The following is a 25,000-nucleotide window of genomic DNA, read 5'->3' on the forward strand; positions in this document are numbered from 1 at the left end:
GTCAGCTTCTCTATAATATGTATATTTTTTTATTGTCGTCGTTTGCTTACATTTTAACATAGAACAGGATAATTTTTTAATAGAGCCAAAGACAATTTTGCGACAAGTACGACTCATTTGCGGCAGTGCGTGTTGACAGCGCGCCGGCTGGAGGAACAGCCTCGCGAACTTTAGCCTTATTAGCCGAACTGAGAACCAGAACTCGAAACACACATAATAACAATCTGTTCTCACACAATGATGGCGTCCGCGGGGTTGTTTGGAGCTTTCAGGCGGTTACTGAGCAGAACCGTGAGGATGAGAAGGATTAATGAGCGCATTTGGACTGATCGCATCAGAACTTCAGTAAGATCCACATCTGCCTTTAGAAGTGTTATGAGGATCACATGTAGAACGTGTGTGTGTGTGGGGGAGAGAGAGAGAGAGAGCAAATAACAAGTGAATGTTGCTGTCATTTATAATAGTTTGTGTGTTTTGTGACTGTCAGAACAAAACCGCTTCATTCCTCGTGGCTGTAACTCCACTGTCATTCCTGATATATGACACAGTCACTCGTTTCACTTCGGTTTGTGCGCTGGAATCAGGTACTTATTCAATATTGAGCTTTAAATAAAGTCTTAGTGCTGCTGTTTATTGTTAATTTTAACTACATATTTTTTCCAGCTGAAGAAGTTTTAGAACAAGCAGATTATCTGTACAGCTGTGGAGAGACCGAGAAACTCCACCAGCTCCTGGTGAAACACAAAGAAAGGTACAAATCATCTGATAATGTGTTAGGACTGGTACAACTAATCTGATAATGTGTTATGACTGGTACAACTAATCTGATAATGTGTTATGACTGGTACAACTAATCTGATAATGTGTTAGGACTGGTACAACTCACCTGATAATGTGTTAGGACTGGTACAACTGACCTGATAATGTGTTAGGACTGGTACAACTGACCTGATAATGTGTTAGGACTGGTACAACTGACCTGATAATGTGTTAGGACTGGTACAACTAATCTGATAATGTGTTAGGACTGGTACAACTGACCTGATAATGTGTTAGGACTGGTACAACTAATCTGATAATGTGTTAGGACTGGTACAACTAATCTGATAATGTGTTAGGACTGGTACAACTGACCTGATAATGTGTTAGGACTGGTACAACTAATCTGATAATGTGTTAGGACTGGTACAACTCACCTGATAATGTGTTAGGACTGGTACAACTGACCTGATAATGTGTTAGGACTGGTACAACTAATCTGATAATGTGTTAGGACTGGTACAACTAATCTGATAATGTGTTAGGACTGGTACAACTGACCTGATAATGTGTTAGGACTGGTACAACTCACCTGATAATGTGTTAGGACTGGTACAACTGACCTGATAATGTGTTAGGACTGGTACATCTAATCTGATAATGTGTTAGGACAGGTACAACTGACCTGATAATGTGTTAGGACTGGTACAACTGACCTGATAATGTGTTAGGACTGGTACAACTAATCTGATAATGTGTTAGGACTGGTACAACTGACCTGATAATGTGTTAGGACTGGTACAACTAATCTGATAATGTGTTAGGACAGGTACAACTAATCTGATAATGTGTTAGGACTGGTACAACTAATCTGATAATGTGTTAGGACTGGTACAACTAATCTGATAATGTGTTAGGACTGGTACAACTAATCTGATAATGTGTTAGGACTGGTACAACTAATCTGATAATGTGTTATGACTGGTACAACTAATCTGATAATGTGTTAGGACTGGTACAACTAATCTGATAATGTGTTAGGACTGGTACAACTAATCTGATAATGTGTTAGGACTGGTACAACTCACCTGATAATGTGTTAGGACTGGTACAACTGACCTGATAATGTGTTAGGACTGGTACAACTAATCTAATAATGTGTTAGGACTGGTACAACTAATCTGATAATGTGTTAGGACTGGTACAACTGACCTGATAATGTGTTAGGACTGGTACAACTCACCTGATAATGTGTTAGGACTGGTACAACTGACCTGATAATGTGTTAGGACTGGTACATCTAATCTGATAATGTGTTAGGACAGGTACAACTGACCTGATAATGTGTTAGGACTGGTACAACTGACCTGATAATGTGTTAGGACTGGTACAACTAATCTGATAATGTGTTAGGACTGGTACAACTGACCTGATAATGTGTTAGGACTGGTACAACTAATCTGATAATGTGTTAGGACTGGTACAACTAATCTGATAATGTGTTAGGACTGGTACAACTAATCTGATAATGTGTTATGACTGGTACAACTAATCTGATAATGTGTTAGGACTGGTACAACTAATCTGATAATGTGTTAGGACTGGTACAACTAATCTGGACTGGTACAACTGACCTGATAATGTGTTAGGACTGGTACAACTAATCTGATAATGTGTTAGGACTGGTACAACTGACCTGATAATGTGTTAGGACTGGTACAACTAATCTGATAATGTGTTAGGACTGGTACAACTAATCTGATAATGTGTTAGGACTGGTACAACTGACCTGATAATGTGTTAGGACTGGTACAACTAATCTGATAATGTGTTAGGACTGGTACAACTAATCTGATAATGTGTTAGGACTGGTACAACTAATCTGATAATGTGTTAGGACTGGTACAACTGACTAATGAGCCAGTGTAAAACAGCGCAAATCAACTTGAGTATGTAGGAAAGGGTAAACGAGGCGTCTCAGTTGTTAACCCATTATGTCACACTCTTTGGTAATGACAGATGAAAACCAGCCCGTCTCAGAAGAACACAAACATCAGCAGCGTTAGATTATAATAGAGATAGTTTCTCTAGTAGTAGAGCCCTAGTCTAAGCTGCTCAGCGAGTGTTTTGATATTAATGAACATATTCCAGAGGATTGGTAACTCAGATGGGTTGTTGTTGACCCAGTGATGAGGCAGAGTTCCTGTGGCGTTTGGCTCGAGCGTCTCGCGATCTGGCTTTACTGTCCCGCATCAGTGCCGAGGAGAAGAAGCGGCTCACGTACGAGGCCTTCGACTTCGCCAGCAAAGCTCTGGAGAAAAAACAATCTTCCTTCGCGGCTCACAAAGTACAGCATCCTTCTCTCTGTAAACCAGTATTGCAGGGTTTGGGTAGATGTCTGACTCGATGTCTGTCGTCTGCAGTGGTTCGCCATTTGCCTCAGTGATGTTGGGGATTATGAGGGGATCAAAGTCAAAATAGGAAATTCCTACATCATTAGAGAGCATTTGGAGGTAAGATGTTCATTGTGTTAAAGCATTAAAGTTCACCAATGAACGAATGAAACTTCTTTAACGCTTATTTCTACAGCGAGCAATCGAGCTCAACCCTAAAGATGCGACGTCTATCCATATTCTTGGTTACTGGTGAGTTTGTTCTGATATAAACACACATTTGCTCATCACTGGCCACACTAGCCCTTCAGTAACTGACGTCTGTTCCGCGCAGGTGTTTCGCATTCGCTGAATTACCGTGGTACCAGCGGAAAGTTGCAGCCGTCATTTTTGCGTCGCCTCCGACAGCCACTTATGAAGATGTCAGTGAAATGAATAATAATTTTGGGGTTTCAGTGTTGGAAATGTTGTTTTATCTGTTTTAGTCCACATTATGTAGACACTTCATTTGGCAGTGAAACTATAAATGTTTTGTCTCCATCAGGCTTTGGCGTTTTTCCTGAAAGCCGAAGAAGGTCCCGTATGATATGAACACAAGCACTTTCATGTTTGTTTTTTATTTATTTTACTTGTGACTGATTACAACTTTAACAGTTTAATATTTCAATTTAGTTGACCCAAATTTCTACAGCAAGAACCTGCTGATGCTGGGAAAGACGTACGCGATGCTGAGAGACGGCCAGCGGGCGGCGCTGTGGCTCACGAGAGCGCGAGACTATCCTGCAGTCACAGAAGAAGACAAACAGGTTCATAAACGCGTGATTTTTTTTCCCAAACCACTTCAGCGGAAATCCCGCCCTGCAGCCGATTTCATTGGTTTAGGTTACAGTGACGGGTAGGTTTAGGGATCAGTGTTTGGTGTAGGCAATCAGTACAGTGATTGACATGACCAATGAAAACTTTTAAATCGGCTGCAGGGCGGGATTTCCACTGAAGTGGTTTGGGGAAAAAAATCACGCTTCATAAACACATTCATCAGTCATATTTAGCGGTTATATCGTCATCAGAGGCGTAATGTTCATGTTTGACCCAATGCAGGTCCATAAGGAAGCGCTGGAGCTTCTGAAGAAACTCAACGGATGAGTCCCGCTGTTCTCGAACCCAGAGATGCCTTAATTGTGCTTTTTAATGACTTTGTTAATTTGTGTACGATGGAGATTTACTATTGACTATTTTAGATTCATGTCTGACATTACCAGACGCCAAACGAGGGAGGAACTCTACGCATAAAAGCGGCCTGTAGTTCTCCACTACTGCTGTATTTCTGTGTTTGCTGGATCTCGACAGACCTGATGTTCACAGATGCGACACATTGGACCGACTGGTCAGTTTAGCCAGTTTGATTATTGTAAAGTAGAATGAGGATATTCACAGAGTAAAAACTTGAAATCCTTCCGTTTACCTTTGCTTTTCTCACAGAACAATTCATCCTCCAAATGTTAGGTCAGGATTTTTGGAGCAATTTTAACTGTCATATTTGTATATTCTTTGTGCAAATGAAATAAAGTTAAATTAACTAGAATAAATATAAAACATTAACAATTGTATTTAATGTAGGGCTAAGTTCTGTGATGAGATGTAATTGAAAGATCAAAATAAAACCCACTTGAAGAACACGACACACCCGAGTTTGTTTGAACTCATATATTTTAATATGAAATATTCATGGACACAGTTTTTCTCCCCTGACGGTCAAAGGCCACAGAAATAATGAAGTTCTTCGAGCACAACTGACTTCATCTGCAGAGCGAACCCTTTCTGAGCGTGTGCAGAGATTCTGACCAATACTAAAGTGCCAACAGCAATACTGTCCAGGCCAATCCTGATGAATGATATGTGAGACAGCTGTCTGTCTGTCGAGAGTCCAGTCATCTCTCACTCAGGCAGCCATGCAAGCGCTTAACAATAAAACTTAATGTCCAACAACACAAAAAAAAGAGAGAAACCCCAGGCACCTGATCAAACTCTACAATCATTCTGTAAAAGCTCTATAAAACTAGAGCCATAAGTTTGAGTTCTACTATAAAATTCTTTCTAATGTTTTTTTTTTCAGGTTAATTTTAAAAACCCACCAAATGAATAAACCAAAGCTTTGTATATAGATATCAGCATTTAAAAGATCAGAAAAGCTTGAACGCTTGCATATTCATGGGGAATCATGTTACGAAGATCGCTAAATGAGGTCTTAAGATAAAGATTTGGTTTAAAATGACAAAATAGCTTATTTACATTGGTAATCGTCTGTGCAAGTTTCATGGTTTTGTTTTACTTGGCTGATGGGTCGCCGTAAAGGGGAAAGACGTTCATCACTCTTGACCGAAACCTTCCGTCTCCTCGATCGCGAAGAGCAGCTTTTCCTTCAGCTGTTCGAAGCTTTTATAGGGCGGCAGATCCAGCCTGTTAAAGCTGAGAGCAGAAGAGCGAGTGAGACGCGAGCGAGACGCGAGCGAGACTCAGGATTTCTCACATCATCATGACACTCACCAGGTGTGACTCCGCGGCAGCCACGTCTCCTTGCCCACCTTCTCGATGCAGAACTTCTGCGGCCCGTTGCTCCCTGGTGGATGAAGAAAAGGCTTAAAACCACTGATCTATATAATGACTGTATAGCTCATGACGTTCTAAACTGCCATCAGGAAGTGAAGCCACCGGAAGTGTTCGAGCGGCCATCTTACGATTCCCTACCAGCAGAGGCTCCAGCGGCCGTTATACAGAGATCGGTGGTCCGACGGCACTGACCCGCTGTGCAGCTTACAAGTGTAAACGACGTTCACAAAAGGAGGTAGAAAAACTGCCCACAGGTTGTAATTCAAGCCCTATAAGTAGTAATTTATATATACAATTGTCGCTATTCTCGTGTTGTTTTCTCCAAGGCAAGAGTAGACTAACCCTTCTTCAAAAAAACAAACAAAAAAACCTGCTAAAACAGTTAACATAGCCTATAATAAACCCGAGAGCAGTAATAATCACAATAAAGTGTCCAATAGCGACACCATTTGACAGCTTCAAAAGAGCTTCGTGCCGAGTCCGTTTACCGTTACTCACGCCTGTTTCACACACACTCCGTGTGCGCACGCCGCAGGAGCAGCGCTATTGTGCTTTCACATACGCTGCGTTTGCACTGCGCAACTGATCTACGGCTGTAGCCTACCACAACATTTATTCTCTATTTTTTATTTCAAATCACTATTTGTATATTAGCGTATTTTATAAAATAATATATAAAAGTTTCAACATTGCGATTCTATTTGTACACAGTTATAGGTATACATTCTTTCACAAACTATTCAAGTTTAAACTCAATACACTTAAAAAACGTATTATTCAATGCATTACTTCTATATAGATTTAACGTTATATATTAAGTTGCTCAAGAAAGTGGCAAAACATTTAAACATGTAGGCCTTATGTTACCATCGCAAACATTTTAAATTAAAACAAACAATTGACACAAACAGCTCTATCATACCTTTTCTTTTACATTTAAATATTTTTTTTACAAGAAATATTGTGGGCCAGACTTTAAGAACTTGTTTTCCACCTCCACGAAGACAGTAGCGGCATCCATTATGTCCCGTTGTTGAGGTACTGTGTAGTTTTCCTTGCTTTAATTACCCCGGGCTTACAAATTACAAAGAAAACGACGGTGAAAAATATAAGTACACTTTCATTAAATGCCTTTATTTACTATAGTTTCATGTCAATCCGTGTGCAGTTTGACCACGACCCATGCGCTGTAACTTTATTTCAGCAGCAGAAACACACTCGGTGCAGGATCTGAGTGTGTGTTTATCTGAAGGATCTGAGTGTGTGTTTATCTGAAGGATCTGAGTGTGTGTTTATCTGAAGGATCAGAGTGTGTGTTTATCTGAAGGATCTGAGTGTGTTTATCTGAAGGATCAGAGTGTGTGTTTATCTGAAGGATCTGAGTGTGTGTTTATCTGAAGGATCTGAGTGTGTGTTTATCTGAAGGATCTGAGTGTGTGTTTATCTGAAGGATCTGAGTGTGTGTTTATCTGAAGGATCTGAGTGTGTTTATCTGAAGGATCTGAGTGTGTGTTTATCTGAAGGATCCGAGTGTGTGTTTATCTGAAGGATCTGAGTGTTTGTTTATCTGAAGGATCTGAGTGTGTTTATCTGAAGGATCTGAGTGTGTTTATCTGAAGGATCTGAGTGTGTTTATCTGAAGGATCTGAGTGTGTTTATCTGAAGGATCTGAGTGTTTGTTTATCTGAAGGATCCGAGTGTGTTTATCTGAAGGATCTGAGTGTGTTTATCTGAAGGATCTGAGTGTGTTTATCTGAAGGATCTGAGTGTGTGTTTATCTGACGGATCAGAGTGTGTGTTTATCTGAAGGATCTGAGTGTGTTTATCTGAAGGATCTGAGTGTGTGTTTATCTGAAGGATCTGAGTGTGTTTATCTGAAGGATCTGAGTGTGTTTATCTGAAGGATCCGAGTGTGTGTTTATCTGAAGGATCTGAGTGTGTTTATCTGAAGGATCTGAGTGTGTTTATCTGAAGGATCCGAGTGTGTGTTTATCTGAAGGATCTGAGTGTTTGTTTATCTGAAGGATCTGAGTGTGTTTATCTGAAGGATCTGAGTGTGTTTATCTGAAGGATCTGAGTGTGTTTATCTGAAGGATCTGAGTGTGTGTTTATCTGACGGATCAGAGTGTGTGTTTATCTGAAGGATCTGAGTGTGTTTATCTGAAGGATCAGAGTGTGTGTTTATCTGACGGATCAGAGTGTGTGTTTATCTGAAGGATCAGAGTGTGTTTATCTGAAGGATCTGAGTGTGTGTTTATCTGAAGGATCTGAGTGTGTTTATCTGAAGGATCTGAGTGTGTTTATCTGAAGGATCCGAGTGTGTGTTTATCTGAAGGATCTGAGTGTGTTTATCTGAAGGATCTGAGTGTGTTTATCTGAAGGATCCGAGTGTGTGTTTATCTGAAGGATCTGAGTGTTTGTTTATCTGAAGGATCTGAGTGTGTTTATCTGAAGGATCTGAGTGTGTGTTTATCTGAAGGATCTGAGTGTGTTTATCTGAAGGATCTGAGTGTGTGTTTATCTGAAGGATCTGAGTGTGTTTATCTGAAGGATCTGAGTGTGTTTATCTGAAGGATCCGAGTGTGTGTTTATCTGAAGGATCTGAGTGTGTTTATCTGAAGGATCTGAGTGTGTTTATCTGAAGGATCCGAGTGTGTGTTTATCTGAAGGATCTGAGTGTTTGTTTATCTGAAGGATCTGAGTGTGTTTATCTGAAGGATCTGAGTGTGTTTATCTGAAGGATCTGAGTGTGTTTATCTGAAGGATCTGAGTGTGTTTATCTGAAGGATCCGAGTGTGTGTTTATCTGAAGGATCTGAGTGTTTGTTTATCTGAAGGATCTGAGTGTTTGTTTATCTGAAGGATCTGAGTGTTTGTTTATCTGAAGGATCTGAGTGTTTGTTTATCTGAAGGATCTGAGTGTGTTTATCTGAAGGATCTGAGTGTGTTTATCTGAAGGATCCGAGTGTGTTTATCTGAAGGATCTGAGTGTGTTTATCTGAAGGATCCGAGTGTGTGTTTATCTGAAGGATCTGAGTGTGTGTTTATCTGAAGGATCCGAGTGTGTGTTTATCTGAAGGATCTGAGTGTGTTTATCTGAAGGATCTGAGTGTGTTTATCTGAAGGATCAGAGTGTGTTTATCTGAAGGATCTGAGTGTGTTTATCTGAAGGATCTGAGTGTGTTTATCTGAAGGATCCGAGTGTGTGTTTATCTGAAGGATCTGAGTGTGTTTATCTGAAGGATCTGAGTGTTTGTTTATCTGAAGGATCTGAGTGTGTTTATCTGAAGGATCTGAGTGTGTGTTTATCTGAAGGATCTGAGTGTGTGTTTATCTGAAGGATCTGAGTGTGTTTATCTGAAGGATCCGAGTGTGTGTTTATCTGAAGGATCTGAGTGTTTGTTTATCTGAAGGATCTGAGTGTGTTTATCTGAAGGATCTGAGTGTGTTTATCTGAAGGATCTGAGTGTGTTTATCTGAAGGATCTGAGTGTTTGTTTATCTGAAGGATCCGAGTGTGTTTATCTGAAGGATCAGAGTGTGTTTATCTGAAGGATCTGAGTGTGTTTATCTGAAGGATCTGAGTGTGTTTATCTGAAGGATCTGAGTGTTTGTTTATCTGAAGGATCCGAGTGTGTTTATCTGAAGGATCTGAGTGTGTGTTTATCTGAAGGATCTGAGTGTGTGTTTATCTGAAGGATCCGAGTGTGTGTTTATCTGAAGGATCTGAGTGTTTGTTTATCTGAAGGATCCGAGTGTGTTTATCTGAAGGATCTGAGTGTGTTTATCTGAAGGATCTGAGTGTTTGTTTATCTGAAGGATCCGAGTGTGTTTATCTGAAGGATCTGAGTGTGTTTATCTGAAGGATCCGAGTGTGTGTTTATCTGAAGGATCTGAGTGTGTGTTTATCTGAAGGATCTGAGTGTGTGTTTATCTGAAGGATCTGAGTGTGTGTTTATCTGAAGGATCCGAGTGTGTGTTTATCTGAAGGATCTGAGTGTGTGTTTATCTGAAGGATCCGAGTGTGTTTATCTGAAGGATCTGAGTGTGTGTTTATCTGAAGGATCTGAGTGTGTTTATCTGAAGGATCTCAGTGTTTGTTTATCTGAAGGATCCGAGTGTGTTTATCTGAAGGATCTGAGTGTGTTTATCTGAAGGATCTGAGTGTGTTTATCTGAAGGATCTGAGTGTGTGTTTATCTGAAGGATCCGAGTGTGTTTATCTGAAGGATCTGAGTGTGTTTATCTGAAGGATCTGAGTGTGTTTATCTGAAGGATCTGAGTGTGTGTTTATCTGAAGGATCTGAGTGTGTGTTTATCTGAAGGATCCGAGTGTGTGTTTATCTGAAGGATCTGAGTGTGTTTATCTGAAGGATCTGAGTGTTTGTTTATCTGAAGGATCTGAGTGTGTGTTTATCTGAAGGATCCGAGTGTGTTTATCTGAAGGATCTGAGTGTGTTTATCTGAAGGATCTGAGTGTGTTTATCTGAAGGATCTGAGTGTGTTTATCTGAAGGATCTGAGTGTTTGTTTATCTGAAGGATCTGAGTGTGTGTTTATCTGAAGGATCCGAGTGTGTTTATCTGAAGGATCTGAGTGTGTTTATCTGAAGGATCTGAGTGTTTGTTTATCTGAAGGATCTGAGTGTGTGTTTATCTGAAGGATCCGAGTGTGTTTATCTGAAGGATCTGAGTGTGTTTATCTGAAGGATCTGAGTGTGTTTATCTGAAGGATCTGAGTGTGTGTTTATCTGAAGGATCTGAGTGTGTGTTTATCTGAAGGATCCGAGTGTGTGTTTATCTGAAGGATCAGAGTGTGTGTTTATCTGAAGGATCTGAGTGTGTTTATCTGAAGGATCTGAGTGTGTGTTTATCTGAAGGATCCGAGTGTGTGTTTATCTGAAGGATCTGAGTGTTTGTTTATCTGAAGGATCTGAGTGTGTTTATCTGAAGGATCTGAGTGTGTTTATCTGAAGGATCTGAGTGTGTTTATCTGAAGGATCTGAGTGTGTTTATCTGAAGGATCTGAGTGTTTGTTTATCTGAAGGATCCGAGTGTGTTTATCTGAAGGATCAGAGTGTGTGTTTATCTGAAGGATCTGAGTGTGTTTATCTGAAGGATCTGAGTGTGTGTTTATCTGAAGGATCTGAGTGTGTTTATCTGAAGGATCTGAGTGTGTTTATCTGAAGGATCTGAGTGTTTGTTTATCTGAAGGATCCGAGTGTGTTTATCTGAAGGATCAGAGTGTGTGTTTATCTGAAGGATCTGAGTGTGTTTATCTGAAGGATCTGAGTGTGTTTATCTGAAGGATCTGAGTGTGTTTATCTGAAGGATCTGAGTGTGTTTATCTGAAGGATCTGAGTGTTTGTTTATCTGAAGGATCCGAGTGTGTTTATCTGAAGGATCTGAGTGTGTGTTTATCTGAAGGATCTGAGTGTGTTTATCTGAAGGATCTGAGTGTGTGTTTATCTGAAGGATCCGAGTGTGTGTTTATCTGAAGGATCTGAGTGTTTGTTTATCTGAAGGATCTGAGTGTGTTTATCTGAAGGATCTGAGTGTGTGTTTATCTGAAGGATCTGAGTGTGTGTTTATCTGAAGGATCTGAGTGTTTGTTTATCTGAAGGATCTGAGTGTGTTTATCTGAAGGATCTGAGTGTGTTTATCTGAAGGATCTGAGTGTGTTTATCTGAAGGATCTGAGTGTGTTTATCTGAAGGATCCGAGTGTTTGTTTATCTGAAGGATCCGAGTGTGTTTATCTGAAGGATCTGAGTGTGTGTTTATCTGAAGGATCTGAGTGTGTGTTTATCTGAAGGATCCGAGTGTGTGTTTATCTGAAGGATCTGAGTGTTTGTTTATCTGAAGGATCCGAGTGTGTTTATCTGAAGGATCTGAGTGTGTTTATCTGAAGGATCTGAGTGTGTTTATCTGAAGGATCTGAGTGTTTGTTTATCTGAAGGATCCGAGTGTGTTTATCTGAAGGATCTGAGTGTGTTTATCTGAAGGATCTGAGTGTGTTTATCTGAAGGATCTGAGTGTGTTTATCTGAAGGATCTGAGTGTGTTTATCTGAAGGATCTGAGTGTATTTATCTGAAGGATCTGAGTGTTTGTTTATCTGAAGGATCTGAGTGTGTTTATCTGAAGGATCAGAGTGTGTGTTTATCTGAAGGATCTGAGTGTGTGTTTATCTGAAGGATCTGAGTGTGTGTTTATCTGAAGGATCTGAGTGTGTGTTTATCTGAAGGATCTGAGTGTGTTTATCTGAAGGATCTGAGTGTGTGTTTATCTGAAGGATCTGAGTGTGTGTTTATCTGAAGGATCTGAGTGTGTTTATCTGAAGGATCTGAGTGTGTGTTTATCTGAAGGATCCGAGTGTGTGTTTATCTGAAGGATCAGAGTGTGTTTATCTGAAGGATCTGAGTGTGTGTTTATCTGAAGGATCCGAGTGTGTGTTTATCTGAAGGATCTGAGTGTGTTTATCTGAAGGATCTGAGTGTGTGTTTATCTGAAGGATCAGAGTGTGTGTTTATCTGAAGGATCTGAGTGTGTTTATCTGAAGGATCAGAGTGTGTGTTTATCTGAAGGATCTGAGTGTGTGTTTATCTGAAGGATCCGAGTGTGTGTTTATCTGAAGGATCAGAGTGTGTTTATCTGAAGGATCTGAGTGTGTGTTTATCTGAAGGATCCGAGTGTGTGTTTATCTGAAGGATCCGAGTGTGTGTTTATCTGAAGGATCTGAGTGTGTGTTTATCTGAAGGATCAGAGTGTGTGTTTATCTGAAGGATCTGAGTGTGTTTATCTGAAGGATCTGAGTGTGTGTTTATCTGAAGGATCAGAGTGTGTGTTTATCTGAAGGATCAGAGTGTGTGTTTATCTGAAGGATCTGAGTGTGTTTATCTGAAGGATCTGAGTGTGTGTTTATCTGAAGGATCAGAGTGTGTTTATCTGAAGGATCTGAGTGTGTGTTTATCTGAAGGATCCGAGTGTGTGTTTATCTGAAGGATCTGAGTGTGTGTTTATCTGAAGGATCAGAGTGTGTTTATCTGAAGGATCAGAGTGTGTGTTTATCTGAAGGATCTGAGTGTGTTTATCTGAAGGATCTGAGTGTGTGTTTATCTGAAGGATCTGAGTGTGTGTTTATCTGAAGGATCTGAGTGTGTTTATCTGAAGGATCTGAGTGTGTTTATCTGAAGGATCTGAGTGTGTGTTTATCTGAAGGATCTGAGTGTGTGTTTATCTGAAGGATCTGAGTGTGTGTTTATCTGAAGGATCTGAGTGTGTGTTTATCTGAAGGATCTGAGTGTGTGTTTATCTGAAGGATCCGAGTGTGTGTTTATCTGACGGATCCGAGTGTGTGTTTATCTGAAGGATCTGAGTGTGTTTATCTGAAGGATCTGAGTGTGTTTATCTGAAGGATCTGAGTGTGTGTTTATCTGAAGGATCTGAGTGTGTGTTTATCTGAAGGATCTGAGTGTGTGTTTATCTGAAGGATCTGAGTGTGTGTTTATCTGAAGGATCTGAGTGTGTGTTTATCTGAAGGATCTGAGTGTGTGTTTATCTGAAGGATCTGAGTGTGTGTTTATCTGAAGGATCTGAGTGTGTGTTTATCTGAAGGATCTGAGTGTGTGTTTATCTGAAGGATCTGAGTGTGTGTTTATCTGAAGGATCTGAGTGTGTGTTTATCTGAAGGATCTGAGTGTGTGTTTATCTGAAGGATCTGAGTGTGTGTTTATCTGAAGGATCCGAGTGTGTGTTTATCTGACGGATCCGAGTGTGTGTTTATCTGAAGGATCTGAGTGTGTGTTTATCTGAAGGATCTGAGTGTGTTTATCTGAAGGATCTGAGTGTGTTTATCTGAAGGATCAGAGTGTGTGTTTATCTGAAGGATCTGAGTGTGTGTTTATCTGAAGGATCAGAGTGTGTGTTTATCTGAAGGATCTGAGTGTGTGTTTATCTGAAGGATCTGAGTGTGTGTTTATCTGAAGGATCTGAGTGTGTGTTTATCTGAAGGATCCGAGTGTGTGTTTATCTGACGGATCCGAGTGTGTGTTTATCTGAAGGATCTGAGTGTGTTTATCTGAAGGATCAGAGTGTGTGTTTATCTGAAGGATCTGAGTGTGTGTTTATCTGAAGGATCTGAGTGTGTTTATCTGAAGGATCAGAGTGTGTGTTTATCTGAAGGATCTGAGTGTGTGTTTATCTGAAGGATCAGAGTGTGTGTTTATCTGAAGGATCTGAGTGTGTGTTTATCTGAAGGATCTGAGTGTGTGTTTATCTGAAGGATCTGAGTGTGTGTTTATCTGAAGCACGGATACACACCCATGAGCTCAGCGAAGCCGCCCAATGGAAGCCTGCAGGTTCCCGTCACGAACTGCATCAGACGCAGACGCACTTCGTTGTCCACCTCCTTCACCAGCTGCACACCACACACACACACACAACACACACACACCACACACACACACAACACGAGTCACATGATCAGACCTGGAAACGCTGACGTTCAGACTGTTAAACGCGACTTGTGGAAACAACTAAAGGCAGAAATTGCTCCTTCAACATCCTAATCACTGACACGGATAAAGAACAGGGAAAATGATCCATGTTTAAATCACGTCTAATGTAAATATAAACGAGGATGGAAGAAAAAAAACAGACAGAAATCAGTGTCAGATTCAAAAATAAATCATCCCACACTCATATATATATAAATATAAAAATCACTTTGACAATTATGATGTTCATTTACCATATTTCTTCTGGAATATAAGTATAAATATAAGTATATTGCAAAATGATTAATAAAATGCAAGTAACGTCAAGCGCATAAAACATGCACAAAAGGCAAACATTGTTTGTTTGTTTGTTTATTTTACTTACAGGGTTCGTACAGACTCTGTCAAATGAAATTCCAGGACTTTTCAAGCACTACTTTTTTGGATTCCAAGGACTTCAATCGGCACTTAAACAGTATCTTTATTATTATTTTTATTTATTTCATTTTAATACTCAAATTAAATATATATGGTATCTGATGTTTCACTTCATAGATGTCAATCCATTGACCGGCGCTGTCAGGCATGGGAAATCCCCTAAACCATTGAAAGGATATTGAAACTTCCATTAATATATATGATTGTCCTGAAGAATGAAAGTTGCATTAGGCCCTTTATACTTATCATATACTTAATATCATGCTCATAGCCATGAGAAATAGCTCTATATCTCAGACGGGCTGCAGTGCTGATTTAGCATGAACAAAAAACTTCACAATATTTTGAATTAGGGATGCACCGACACCACTATTTGCAGAACGAGATACCGATACCGTAACCCATCCCGGAATTTTCACTGCATTTGTAATTTTTAAATGTATTAGTAGATAAACCAAAAGAATATAAATCATATTAGTTGGCTTAATTTGTTCATCAAATATACATTTCTTTCAATTATTTTCATGCTTAATTAAGTCTGCTAAAATGCATTGTATGAGCTTCTGTTACTGTACATTCTATTGCTCTATCATATTTTATCTTTCATTGAATAGCACAGCACATATTTAGACTAGAGCAGCTCCAGAAGGGTCAGTGCGGAGGATTGGGTCAGTGCTGAGGATTGGGTCAGTGCGGAGGATTGGGTCAGTGCGGAGGATTGGGTCAGTGCGGAGGATTGGGTCAGTGCGGAGGATTGGGTCAGTGCGGAGGATTGGGTCAGTGCGGAGGATTGGGTCAGTGCGGAGGATTGGGTCAGTGCGGAGGATTGGGTCAGTGCTGAGGATTGGGTCAGTGCGGAGGATTGGGTCAGTGCGGAGGATTGGGTCAGTGCGGAGGATTGGGTCAGTGCGGGGTCAGTGCTGAGGATTGGGTCAGTGCGGAGGATTGGGTCAGTGCTGAGGATTGGGTCAGTGCGGAGGATTGGGTCAGTGCGGAGGATTGGGTCAGTGCGGAGGATTGGGTCAGTGCGGAGGATTGGGTCAGTGCGGGGTCAGTGCTGAGGATTGGGTCAGTGCGGAGGATTGGGTCAGTGCTGAGGATTGGGTCGGTGCTGAGGATTGGGTCGGTGCTGAGGATTGGGTCAGTGCTGAGGATTGGGTCGGTGCTGAGGATTGGGTCGGTGCTGAGGATTGGGTCAGTGCGGAGGATTGGGTCAGTGCGGAGGATTGGGTCAGTGCGGGGTCAGTGCTGAGGATTGGGTCAGTGCGGAGGATTGGGTCAGTGCTGAGGATTGGGTCGGTGCTGAGGATTGGGTCAGTGCTGAGGATTGGGTCAGTGCGGAGGCTTGGGTCAGTGCGGAGGATTGGGTCAGTGCTGAGGATTGGGTCAGTGCGGAGGATTGGGTCAGTGCGGAGGATTGGGTCAGTGCGGAGGATTGGGTCAGTGCTGAGGATTGGGTCAGTGCGGGGTCAGTGCTGAGGATTGGGTCAGTGCGGAGGATTGGGTCAGTGCGGAGGATTGGGTCAGTGCGGAGGATTAGGTCAGTGCTGAGGATTGGGTCAGTGCGGGGTCAGTGCTGAGGATTGGGTCAGTGCTGAGGATTGGGTCAGTGCGGAGGATTGGGTCAGTGCGGAGGATTGGGTCAGTGCGGAGGATTGGGTCAGTGCGGAGGATTGGGTCAGTGCGGAGGATTGGGTCAGTGCGGAGGCTTGGGTCAGTGCTGAGGATTGGGTCAGTGCTGAGGATTGGGTCAGTGCTGAGGATTGGGTCAGTGCTGAGGATTGGGTCAGTGCTGAGGATTGGGTCAGTGCGGAGGATTGGGTGAGTGCTGAGGATTGGGTCAGTGCTGAGGATTGGGTCAGTGCTGAGGATTGGGTCAGTGCGGAGGATTGGGTCAGTGCGGAGGATTGGGTCAGTGCGGAGGATTGGGTCAGTGCGGAGGCTTGGGTCAGTGCGGAGGATTGGGTCAGTGCGGAGGCTTGGGTCAGTGCGGAGGATTGGGTCAGTGCTGAGGATTGGGTCAGTGCTGAGGATTGGGTCAGTGCTGAGGATTGGGTCAGTGCGGAGGATTGGGTCAGTGGTACAAATGTTTAGACACCAGTGAAATATCAATTATTTAATCCAATTTTGATACTACAACAAAAACTGCCAGCCTAATTAATGTGAATTTAAAACATTATTAAAGGTAAGCAGTCAGCAACAAAATAAGAACGAATAATCAACTTATAAATAAATACAATAGAACAAAGAAAGGCTACAAATGAAATAAACAGTGTTTTTAGAGTTTTTCGGGTAGATCTAACAGGTACAGAAATTTGAATAAAGTAATCAAATGTGAAAAAATTGCATATTCATTACTGGATAAATTAAATATAGATGGATCTTTTTGTAAAGTTGAAAATGGTAGCCTATTTAGTCAAGAGCAGCGAGTAATGTATTTATCCATTGGGTTAGGGTTAGGGTTAGGGTTAGGGTTAGGGTTAGAGTGTAAGGGTAATGAGCAGTTAGGGTTAGGGTTAGGGTTAGAGTTAGAGTGTAAGGGTAATGAGCAGTTAGGGTTAGGGTTAGGGTTAGGGTTAGGGTTAGGGTTAGAGTGTAAGGGTAATGAGCAGTAATAAGCAGTGAGTAATGTATTTATCCATTGTTTGATTAGCATTAAAACAGCAGTGGGTTTATTAGACTGCTGTCCCTTTAAGACCGAACGCACGGACGCATCTGAACATGGCTACTTCACCTGAGATATAACTGACTTTGTTTACTAGGATACTCGCCAAGATGGCCGTTTTTACCTAATTTTGTGTGGATTCATCCGTACAAGCGCAAGACGTGAAAGACAATTTAATTCAGTAGCTATTCACGCGGCGCTGATGTTTGCGTTCATGCAACTTCTTGACCGCAAACGTCCAGTAATAATATAGGGAATCACTCGTTATACATAAATCAGGTAACAGTTCATGTTTTACTTTACTTACATATACGATTTAGTTTTCATCCAAATAACACGTGCTGAGTGAACGATCACAATCAAGAGCATTCAACAGAAGTGCGCTCTCTCGTCAGTTAACGTTAATAATAAGCTAACGTTACATGTACTCGTTTTATTGTCTTTGCCATTGACATCCCACTGAACTACAAACCTTCCACTGATGCTGTTTAAAGGCTGTGCTCGCCAGCTCGCGCGTCTGTGCCGCTGCGCGCTCAATCCACTGCGCGGTTTCCTCTGATCAGCTCAGTGTGTGTTACTATCATAGACGGGTACTACACGCTGCCTAGTAGCCTATCGGTTGTTGGTATCGGAGCATTTTTATGAGTACATGAGCTCGGTATCGGTGCATCCCTTTAATAATTCAAGCACTTTTCAAGTACCTCTTCAAAAATATGTCTGTTTTCAAGGGTTTTCAAGCACTTTAAGCACCTTGTACGAACCCTGTACTTAGATCAGGACAATGTGCAGTTACATTAAAAAGATAGCTGCACCAGATTTAGCACAATGCTAATTTCCATCTGTAGTCCTACAAAATTAAGATCATATGATAAAGTTAAAATTGCATAAAGACAATTAACATTTAAAAAATATATAACAAAGACGGTTAATACAATATAAAAATGGCAGCTTACTAGGAAGGTACGATACATAAAGTGCAAGTTACCAATTTGTATGTAAGGGTTCTTTCACACCTACCTTGTTTGGTCCGAATCAAAATTACAGGTGTGAAACAGGCTGGGAGTTTTTAAAAGCCTCAGGAATCTTTTGCAGGTGTTTAGAGTTAATTAGTTGATTCAGATGATTAGGTTAATAGCTCGTTTAGAGACCCTTTTCATGGTATGCTAATTATTTGAGACAGGAATTTTGGGTTTTCATGAGCTGTATGCCAAAATCATCAGTATTAAAACAATAAAAGACCTGAAATATTTCAGTTGGTGTGCAATGAATCTAAAATATATGAAAGTTTAATTTTTATCATTACATTATGGCAAATAATGAACTTTATCACAATATGCTAATTTTTTGAGAAGGACCTGTAATTAGAAGTCAACTGGAAAAAACGCACAGAAAAAAGAGCTGGCGTGATTGCTTGCAGTCTCCTCCTCCTTTCCTGCCGGCGACGATAAAACGTTCGCACGACGAGGATGTTCATTTGGCGAATTTGAACTAGCCTTGTGTGTAGTTGGTGCTGCAGGAAATTATGCCATAAAAATAACAATACAGTTGCAACGATATGCGTCTGTTCATTCATGTTGTCAAAGTTACCCGCCGCATTGACAACACGCTGACGTCAGACGCACGTCCATTTACAAACCAATCAGTGTCGAGATGCAGCCCACATAGATGATGACGACAGGACACAAGTATGTCACGTAAAGTTCTTTAGTGCGCTCGCAGAATTGCAGTGTGAAACCAAAGCAAAACTTTCTGAAAGTATAAAATGTATCAAAATGTGAACTTTGGTTGGGACTTTCAGGTGTGAAAACGCCCTAAGATTAACTAGTTGCAATGTTATAAAATGCTAAGCACATCGGGTTCAACCATTTTTTTTTCTGTATTTATTCTGAATGAAAGAAGAACGTGAGCGCAAGTTTAATTGTAAAGTGCATTTCACAAACACCACTAGTTACTTTAAACACATTCGTTTAGGCATTGCGTTCATAATACACATCGTTGAAGAATGCCATTATGCTTTGTTTTATACTTATATTTTTCATTCCTGTTCTGAGTAGAGTTGCATTGAAAATATTTATTGTGGAATGATAGGAATTAAAATACACGTTTATAGTGTTTATAATGATTGTAAATGTTTATTTACCGCTATTTTACATTATTTCTGAAAGCGAATCCCTCAACAAATGAAATTTGGGTGCAATTTATATTTTGGGAAAATGCAGTAGTTAATTAATTATTCATTTAGTTGTTTATTCACTTTTCCCCTCAAGGATAATTTTAAAAATAAACAATTTGGCTTTGGACAGAAATGTTGAAGAATTCTGTCCTAGACAAAAGTGAATCACTGTAACCGTCTCAGGTGAAAGACTGAAGAGAAACGTGTGCAATAATGAAGCGTTCACACCTGCCAGAACCAGATGATCTGTTTGCTGTTGCGTGTGTAGTGACGATACACTGTGTTCCTCTGCCAGTCCTGCAGATCCACCTCCTGCATGCCACACAGCATCACCTGCACACACACACACACACGCGTCACACAGCGGCTCAGCAGTCGGGACGGGGAAACCCTGACCCCTGACCCCTGACCTCAAGCTCCTTCTCGTCGAAATACTGCAGCCACTGCAGCGGCACCACCTCGTTGAAGCCGTCCAGAAACGCTTTGGTCTGATTCTCCACGCCACGAGAAAACCTCCACTCAGCCATGAGCCTGCGGGACAGAACACACACCGGTCACGCAGAACACACACCGGTCACGCAGAACACACACCGGTCACGCAGAACACACACCGGTCACGCAGAACACACACCGGTCACGCAGAACACACACCGGTCACGCAGAACACACACACCGGTCACGCAGAACACACACCGGTCACGCAGAACACACACCGGTCACGCAGAACACACACCGGTCACGCAGAACACACACACCGGTCACGCAGAACACACACCGGTCACGCAGAACACACACCGGTCACGCAGAACACACACCGGTCACGCAGAACACACACCGGTCACGCAGAACACACACCGGTCACGCAGAACACACACCGGTCACGCAGAACACACACACCGGTCACGCAGAACACACACCGGTCACGCAGAACACACACCGGTCACGCAGAACACACACCGGTCACGCAGAACACACACCGGTCACGCAGAACACACACCGGTCACGCAGAACACACACCGGTCACGCAGAACACACACACCGGTCACGCAGAACACACACCGGTCACGCAGAACACACACCGGTCACGCAGAACACACACCGGTCACGCAGAACACACACCGGTCACGCAGAACACACACCGGTCACGCAGAACACACACCGGTCACGCAGAACACACACCGGTCACGCAGAACACACACACCGGTCACGCAGAACACACACCGGTCACGCAGAACACACACCGGTCACGCAGAACACACACCGGTCACGCAGAACACACACCGGTCACGCAGAACACACACCGGTCACGCAGAACACACACCGGTCACGCAGAACACACACCGGTCACGCAGAACACACACCGGTCACGCAGAACACACACACCGGTCACGCAGAACACACACACACACAGGTCACTCAGAACACACACACACACACACAAACCGGTCACGCAGAAAACACACACAGGTAACGCAGAACACCAACACACACACCGGTCACACAGAACACACACACACACACACACACACACACACCGGTCACGCAGAACACACACACCGGTCACACAGAACACACACACACACACACACACACACCGGTCACACAGAACACACACACACACAAACCGGTCACGCAGAAAACACACACAGGTAACGCAGAACACCAACACACACACCGGTCACACAGAACACACACACACACACACACACACACCGGTCACGCAGAACACACACACCGGTCACACAGAACACACACACACACACACACACACACCGGTCACACAGAACACACACACACACAAACCGGTCACGCAGAAAACACACACAGGTAACGCAGAACACCAACACACACACCGGTCACACAGAACACACACACACACACACACACACACCGGTCACGCAGAACACACACACCGGTCACACAGAACACACACACACACACACACACACACCGGTCACACAGAACACACACACACACAAACCGGTCACGCAGAAAACACACACAGGTAACGCAGAACACCAACACACACACCGGTCACACAGAACACACACACACACACACACACACACCGGTCACACAGAACACACACACACACCGGTCACACAGAACACACACACACACACACACAGGTAACGCAGAACACACACACACACACACACACCGGTCACACAGAACACACACCGGTCACACAGAACACACACACACACACACACACACACACACACACAGGTAACGCAGAACACACACACACACACCGGTCACACAGAACACACACCGGTCACACAGAACACACACACACACACACACACAGGTAACGCAGAACACACACACACACACCGGTCACACAGAACACACACACGGTCACACAGAACAAACACAAACACACACAGGTAACGCAGAACACACACACACACCGGTCACGCAGAACACACACACACACCGGTCACGCAGAACACACACACGGTCACACAGAACACACACACACCGGTCACGCAGAACACACACACACGGTCACACAGAACACACACACACACACCGGTCACGCAGAACACACACACACGGTCACGCAGAACACACACACGGTCACACAGAACACACACACACGGTCACACAGAACACACACACACACCGGTCACGCAGAACACACACACACCGGTCACGCAGAACACACACACACACCGGTCACGCAGAACACACACACACGGTCACGCAGAACACACACACGGTCACACAGAACACACACACACGGTCACACAGAACACACACACACACCGGTCACGCAGAACACACACACGGTCACACAGAACACACACACACCGGTCACACAGAACACACACACACACCGGTCACACAGAACACACACCGGTCACACAGAACACACACACACACACACACACACACACACAGGTAACGCAGAACACACACACACACACCGGTCACACAGAACACACACCGGTCACACAGAACACACACACACACACACACACAGGTAACGCAGAACACACACACACACACCGGTCACACAGAACACACACACGGTCACACAGAACAAACACAAACACACACAGGTAACGCAGAACACACACACACACCGGTCACGCAGAACACACACACACACCGGTCACGCAGAACACACACACGGTCACACAGAACACACACACACCGGTCACGCAGAACACACACACACGGTCACACAGAACACACACACACACACCGGTCACGCAGAACACACACACACGGTCACGCAGAACACACACACGGTCACACAGAACACACACACACGGTCACACAGAACACACACACACACCGGTCACGCAGAACACACACACACCGGTCACGCAGAACACACACACACACCGGTCACGCAGAACACACACACACGGTCACGCAGAACACACACACGGTCACACAGAACACACACACACGGTCACACAGAACACACACACACACCGGTCACGCAGAACACACACACGGTCACACAGAACACACACACACCGGTCACGCAGAACACACACACACGGTCACACAGAACACACACACACACACCGGTCACGCAGAACACACACACACGGTCACGCAGAACACACACACGGTCACACAGAACACACACACACCGGTCACGCAGAACACACACACACGGTCACACAGAACACACACACACCGGTCACGCAGAACACACACACACGGTCACGCAGAACACACACACGGTCACACAGAACACACACACACCGGTCACGCAGAACACACACACACACCGGTCACGCAGAACACACACACACCGGTCACGCAGAACACACACCACGGTCACGCAGAACACACACACACAGGTCACAAAGAACACACACACACACACACACCGGTCACACAGAACACACACACACACACAGGTCACGCAGAACACACACCACGGTCACGCAGAACACACACACCATCACACAGAACTGGCGTAACGCTCGATTAGCATCAGCTAATCTCGCAGGCTAAACTGCGCTAGGATGGGTTAGCTGTGAGCGACCGCTCGTACCCGATGTACTCCTCTTTGCTCTCCTCGGTCACCAGCACATTGGCACCGTCCGCTTTCAGGTCATGTGACGTGATCTTGCCCAGGATCTCCATGTCCACTGAGAAGTACATCTCCAAGCCGCAGTCCTCGATGTTGTTGTCTCTGTGAACGAATCACACGACGGCGATCAGAAGCGTTTACCGGACAGACAAGTGCGACCTCTGACCTCAACATTACCTCAACGGTGTATGAAACCTGAAGAATGTGTTCGTCGGCCAGTTTTCACACTCAAAAGGTCAAGATGGTTCAAAATACCGACACACACACACACCTGATCCAGATAACGAGACACACACACCTGATCCAGATAACGAGACACACACACCTGATCCAGATAACGATACACACACACACCTGATCCAGATAACGAGACACACACACCTGATCCAGATAACGATACACACACACACCTGATCCAGATAACGACACACACACACCTGATCCAGATAACGAGACACACACACCTGATCCAGATAACGAGACACACACACCTGATCCAGATAACGATACACACACACACCTGATCCAGATAACGACACACACACACCTGATCCAGATAACGAGACACACACACCTGATCCAGATAACGATACACACACACCTGATCCAGATAACGACACACACACACCTGATCCAGATAACGAGACACACACACCTGATCCAGATAACGACACACACACACCTGATCCAGATAACGACACACACACACCTGATCCAGATAACGAGACACACACACCTGATCCAGATAACGATACACACACACCTGATCCAGATAACGATACACACACACACCTGATCCAGATAACGATACACACACACCTGATCCAGATAACGACACACACACACCTGATCCAGATAACGATACACACACACCTGATCCAGATAACGAGACACACACACACCTGATCCAGATAACGAGACACACACACCTGATCCAGATAACGAGACACACACACACCTGATCCAGATAACGACACACACACACCTGATCCAGATAACGAGACACACACACCTGATCCAGATAACGAGACACACACACACCTGATCCAGATAACGAGACACACACACACCTGATCCAGATAACGAGACACACACACACCTGATCCAGATAACGACACACACACACCTGATCCAGATAACGACACACACACACACCTGATCCAGATAACGACACACACACACACCTGATCCAGATAACGACACACACACACACCTGATCCAGATAACGACACACACACACCTGATCCAGATAACGATACACACACACACCTGATCCAGATAACGAGACACACACACACACACACACACCTGATCCAGATAACGATACACACACACCTGATCCAGATAACGAGACACACACACACCTGATCCAGATAACGAGACACACACACCTGATCCAGATAACGAGACACA

At 43.4% G+C, this 25,000-nt stretch overlaps 3 protein-coding genes across 4 annotated transcripts in view; 1 reads left to right on the plus strand and 2 right to left on the minus strand.

Moving 5' to 3' along the window:
• serpinb1l3 (serpin peptidase inhibitor, clade B (ovalbumin), member 1, like 3) overlaps nt 1-150 on the minus strand; it is a 5,977-nt gene extending 5,827 nt beyond the window's left edge. The window contains exon 1 of the mRNA XM_077199180.1: nt 1-150. This exon is cut by the window's left edge and continues 308 nt beyond it. The gene's annotated coding sequence lies outside the window, so the exon portion shown is untranslated.
• Nucleotides 1-4,833, plus strand: part of rmdn1 (regulator of microtubule dynamics 1) — a 5,058-nt gene extending 225 nt beyond the window's left edge. The window contains exons 1-10 of the mRNA XM_077199202.1: nt 1-345; nt 488-584; nt 664-751; nt 2,947-3,106; nt 3,183-3,272; nt 3,349-3,404; nt 3,487-3,574; nt 3,697-3,727; nt 3,825-3,958; nt 4,251-4,833. The exon at nt 1-345 is cut by the window's left edge and continues 225 nt beyond it. Of these exons, the coding sequence (XP_077055317.1) occupies nt 238-345; nt 488-584; nt 664-751; nt 2,947-3,106; nt 3,183-3,272; nt 3,349-3,404; nt 3,487-3,574; nt 3,697-3,727; nt 3,825-3,958; nt 4,251-4,295 (897 nt within the window). The 5' untranslated portion in view covers nt 1-237 and the 3' untranslated portion in view covers nt 4,296-4,833. The remainder of the gene's footprint in view (nt 346-487; nt 585-663; nt 752-2,946; nt 3,107-3,182; nt 3,273-3,348; nt 3,405-3,486; nt 3,575-3,696; nt 3,728-3,824; nt 3,959-4,250) is intronic.
• An 8-nt stretch (nt 4,834-4,841) lies between these two features.
• Nucleotides 4,842-25,000, minus strand: part of wwp1 (WW domain containing E3 ubiquitin protein ligase 1) — a 41,853-nt gene continuing 21,694 nt past the window's right edge. For both annotated transcript variants that reach the window (XM_077199088.1, XM_077199096.1), the window contains exons 20-25: nt 23,549-23,689; nt 19,935-20,055; nt 19,753-19,857; nt 14,073-14,169; nt 5,697-5,769; nt 4,842-5,618 (exon numbers count right to left, since the gene is read on the minus strand). In XM_077199088.1, coding sequence (XP_077055203.1) covers nt 5,519-5,618; nt 5,697-5,769; nt 14,073-14,169; nt 19,753-19,857; nt 19,935-20,055; nt 23,549-23,689 — 637 coding nt within the window. In that variant the 3' untranslated portion in view covers nt 4,842-5,518. The remainder of the gene's footprint in view (nt 5,619-5,696; nt 5,770-14,072; nt 14,170-19,752; nt 19,858-19,934; nt 20,056-23,548; nt 23,690-25,000) is intronic.

The sequence above is a fragment of the Siphateles boraxobius genome, unplaced genomic scaffold (genome assembly GCF_051911475.1).
Source record: "Siphateles boraxobius isolate OS27281-9 unplaced genomic scaffold, OSU_SipBor_1 112, whole genome shotgun sequence".
In the NCBI taxonomy this organism is placed as follows: domain Eukaryota; kingdom Metazoa; phylum Chordata; class Actinopteri; order Cypriniformes; family Leuciscidae; genus Siphateles; species Siphateles boraxobius.